Here is a 4,630-nt window from a genome sequence, read left to right as displayed (position 1 = left end):
TGCTATGACTTCCTCAATTGGACAAGTCTTTCTCCAGGCTAGTGGAGGAAAGTGCCTGACCCCTACACAGTGAAATCTGGAAAAGCCATATGGTGGGGACTGTGCCTCTAGGGGGTTAAAGGTCTGTGCTTGAAGTCTGGCTTCACCTCTTACCTTGGTTCAGTTGTTAGCCTTTTGGGCCTCAGTTTTCTTGACTATAAAATAGGGACAATAATACAAAATTACCAGATGACTTGATGAGGAAATTTCCTCTACCTTGAACTGCTCTCCTGTGAGAACTAGACATCTTCTCTAAGTGAAAAACCTTCTGGAATGTATCCAGATGGAGATGGAGAGTCTCCACCCGTTAGCCAGAGCTTGGGAGGTGATCTTGGCTCTCTTCAGGAGGCATATGACCTCAGACAACTCGCCTTACTTCTCTGAGCCCTTGGATTGGAGCAGTCTTTCCTGTCATCTGGAGGCTACTGTTAAGACTCATTAGATAAAGCCGGGTGGTGGTGGCGCACACCTTTAGTCCCAGCACTTGGGAGGCAGAGGCAGGCGGATCTCTGAGTTCGAGGCCAGCCTGGTCTACAGAGTGAGTTCCAGGACAGCCAGCGCTATACAGAGAAACCCTGTCTCAAAATCCACCCCCCCCCCAAAAAAAAAAGAAAAAAAAGAGATTCATCAGGCAAAGGAGCCTATGGTCCTATGTATTGGGCAAATGTGATTAAACAATTAGACAATTATTACATGATTGTAATTATGACAATCACATACTATTTAATACTAATAATATTATATGATAAAATAATAATAACAAAGCAATTTGAGTGTTAACTATTAGCCAGGTGCTCTGATTAAGCCCTTCACAGGCACCATCCCATTGATTCTTTGAAATAATTCTATGAAACAGGTCTCCCCCTCCTCTTCTTCCTCCTCCCTCTCCTCCTCCTCCTCCTCCTCCTCATTTTACAAGTGAGACACGTTTTCATGGCCTCTAGTAGTATGGTGGATTTAAAAGTCAGCTAGAGCCACCAGTGTTTACTCTTATGGACAAGGTCCTTTCCCACATGGCTGTCATCACAACTGGGGGAGGCTGGATTGAACCCTTCCTGGGGTTCCTTCCAGCCGACCTTGCAGCCCAGCCTGGAGAATGCCGGCTTTGGAAGGGACCTTCTCCCCTCCTGAAGGCAGAGTGAGGCGAGACCCTCAGCTCCATCTGGTGTATGTGAGATGTTCATTCTACTTTCCTGAGATCCTTATATATTCAAAACCACTTAGCTCTAGCTTAGACACTGCTGAGGTGAGAGAGAGGAAGCAGGGTTTTCTCTCTGTGTGGGCCCTCAGTGACTGGATCACAGGTCAGCCTGGGGCTCACGGCCTTTGGGGGTAGGAAGAGTTATTTACGGGCCGGGCATTCTTGGGAGGGTGAGCAGAGCCTCTAACTCCATTCCAAATCCTAGGTTGTGGGGCTGGGGTCAAGAGGCTGCAATCTGAGCATCTTGACTTTGGATCCCTGACAAGTTACTGCCTCTCTTGGACTGGTTCCTTTCTCTTTGAGGTGGGCAGAGAATCTTGTTTTCTTTGGGCTGTTGTAGGCTCCAAAGACGTCTGAAAAGGCTTTGTAAGGTTGTTCCCAGGGTAATGTCACTCTGGTAGGAGTGACAGAAAGCCCCAGAAGCCGAGGGGACACAGAGCACAGTTATTTTCCTAGCACTGTTATCGGTCCTAGCCTCTGTTTATGGATACAAAGTCTCTTTCCGAGACCCACCAGTCAGGCCTGAGTAACAGGGGCAGGCCTGGATTTAAAGCACAGTGAGGAACTATCTGGCCAATCTCTTCCTTCACCTCCCCCAGGGAGCAGGCCTCCTCCTGAGGGCCAGATAAGGAGTGACTCACAGTGGCTAGCTAACCCTGGCCACTAAAACCTTTCTGAAGCTTCAGCCACACCCTGTTTCCTGACTGGCCTAGAGCCCCCTAAGAGTCCTTCTTCCACTCATTCCCTAATTTATAGTCACTCGTGGAAGAGGTGTGTGTGTGTGTGTGTGTGTGTGTGTGTGTGTGTGTGTGTGTATGTGTGTGCAAGTCAAATGTGTATGCATGTATATATAAATACGTGTGTGTGCTTGTGTATATGTGTGTGCACGTCAAGTGTGTGTGTATGTGTATATAAGTGTGTATGTGTTTAAGTGTTTGTATGTGTAAGTGAGTATATGTGTAAGTGTGCGTGCATAAGTGTATATGTGTGCAAGTATGTGCATAAATGTGTGTGTATGTGTCTATATGTGTGTGTAACTCTGTGTGTGTGTGTGAAAGTACTGTTGCTGCCTTCTTCCTGGAGAGGATGGTGGCTAGAAGACAGTGCTGGGTTTTGGAGGAGCAGTTCTTCAACTAGTCATAGAAAACACGGCTGATAATGTGAAGGGAAGAGGACTGACTTTGAACACTTCCCCCTTCATTTCATAGGGGGAAACTGAGGCCCAGAGATAGGAAGTGGTTGGTCCATCTCCCCGTCTTCCAGCCCCTCCTCTCACGAGGAGTGTTCTGTCCTCAAACAGAGACAGCTCTGACAGAAGAAGAAGGTACTGCAGGCCACCCCTAAGGAATGTTGAGATGGGGTGGCCAGGCATTTGGGGGTGAAGCTACTGAAGTACCCCTGTAGTGGGTATCAGGGAGTCTGGCCCAAGGGAAAGATCCAGAAAGATCTGGAATTGTTGCACTGGGGGCTGGGGGTGGAAAGGGACTCCTTCCATTATAAAGATGTCTGCTGACTTTAGCTCACTCTGTCCTTCACCTCTGTGCTCGGAGGGTTCTGAGGTCCCCTGGATTCAGCCTACAGCCTTTTAACACCTCTTCAGAACTGCTCAAGGGGGACAGCTTCTGTTCCATTTCTGTCTCTGGGTGGGTGGAAGGTGCCAAATGCCTTATGGGCAAGTTATGTGCCTCAGCCAGGCTGAGAGTCCTCATCAGGGGTGCATTAAAGAAACTCAATTAGAGGTCTTGTTAAGTATGTCCTGAGACTTGGGTAGGGACGGTGGAGGTGTCCTGGTGGGGGTGAGGGTTGAGTTTCTGAGTTGTGGGTTAGGTTAGGTTTGAGCAGTTACAGGCTTGTGAAAAAGCCACTTTGGTAGCCTAAGTGTTTGCTGCAGCTGTACCTATTGTCACCTAGGACATTGAATGGCCACAGCAGGGTGGGGCAACCTTGTCTCAGAAAGTCAGGAAGGCTGGAGCTTAGAGTGCCCTCATCAGGAATCTGTCTTTGTTAAGAGGGGACTAATGGGGAATCAGGGGAAGGTGATCTCTAGCGCCAGGTGGGGAATTTCCAGTGGGGTGTAGAAATCTGGTGTGTGTGTGTGTGTGTGTGTGTGTGTGTGTGTGTGCATGGCGCTCGAGAATTATTATCACAAGTAGGGAGGGATTTAGTAACATGATTTCAGAGGGAGCACTCTCAGAGTGGTCACTGAGTTGGGGCTCAGAGGGGTGTGATTTCTAAAGGTGTCAAATTCCTGGAGGTTTTGAAGGGCCAGAGTGATACAGTCACTCCGGAAGTTAGAGTTGTCTAAGCCTATGTAGTAAGGGGCTGAAAAGCCAGAAAAGGGACGTGCTGTGTTGGCAGTAGTTTTGGAGTGGGCTAGGGTGGGGCAACTCTGGGAAGGACTGAGACCTCTGGCTCCTGGGTGGGGAGAGGTAGGAGCAGAAATGCCAGGAATTGACCAATGGGGAAAGAGCTCATATTTGCACTCCCGGAGCTTGGAAATTTCTAATACCCGCCCCTTCAACATCTCCATCCCCCTTCCCGCCCAGGGCATAAAAAGCCCCAGGTGAGGACCTCAGTCACTTCTCCTGCGGTCAGCAGCTCTTAGACCTGCGTTCCTTGTTCGTTCGCTTCGGTCTTCCTCCTCACCATGACTTCCTATAGCTATCGTCAGTCCTCAGCCATGTCCTCCTTTGGGGGCACAGGTGGGGGTTCCGTGCGTTTTGGGTCAGGGGGTGTTTTCCGCGCACCCAGCATCCATGGGGGCTCAGGCGGCCGCGGCGTGTCCGTGTCCTCCACCCGCTTCGTGACCTCGTCCTCCGGGAGCTATGGCGGAGGCCGCGGTGGAAGTTTTAGTGGGACCCTGGCTGTGTCCGATGGGCTGCTGGCTGGCAACGAGAAGATCACCATGCAGAACCTTAACGATCGCCTCGCCTCCTACTTGGACAAGGTGCGCGCCCTGGAGCAAGCCAATGGCGAGCTGGAGGTGAAGATCCGCGACTGGTACCAGAAGCAGGGACCCGGGCCCTCCCGGGATTACAATCACTACTTTAAGACCATCGAGGACTTGCGCAACAAGGTGGGCAGCGGCCGGGCCCTGGAAGGTGCACCTGTTGGGGTGGTGCGGCAGGGCTGGGAGGTGGTGGAAACTTAGCCCGCGGGTGGGCAAGCCCGTTACTAGGAGCAGGAACCCGCAGGGTGGGGCACAAAGTCTGGGCTGGACCTTGGGATTCGAGTGGAGGCGGGTGGAAGGGAACTGAGACAGGTTAAGTGGGTGGGGCTTTCAGAGGCGGAGGGGACCTGCTAGGAGAGAGGATCAGGGATATCCAAAGAGAGAGCAATTTAACACAGCTTTGGGCTGCCCAGAGATGAAGATCCCGAGCTGCCGCCTCA

At 51.0% G+C, this 4,630-nt stretch overlaps 1 protein-coding gene across 1 annotated transcript in view; it reads left to right on the top strand.

Moving 5' to 3' along the window:
* Positions 1-3,822: 3,822 nt before the first annotated feature.
* The window catches only part of Krt19 (keratin 19), a 4,544-nt gene continuing 3,736 nt past the window's right edge, over positions 3,823-4,630 (top strand). Inside the window, exon 1 of the mRNA XM_031352524.1 lies at positions 3,823-4,316. Coding sequence (XP_031208384.1) covers positions 3,888-4,316 — 429 coding nt within the window. The 5' untranslated portion in view covers positions 3,823-3,887. The remainder of the gene's footprint in view (positions 4,317-4,630) is intronic.

Source organism: Mastomys coucha, unplaced genomic scaffold (genome assembly GCF_008632895.1).
Source record: "Mastomys coucha isolate ucsf_1 unplaced genomic scaffold, UCSF_Mcou_1 pScaffold5, whole genome shotgun sequence".
Lineage (NCBI taxonomy): Eukaryota > Metazoa > Chordata > Mammalia > Rodentia > Muridae > Mastomys > Mastomys coucha.
This window is presented reverse-complemented; position numbering and strand designations above follow the sequence as displayed.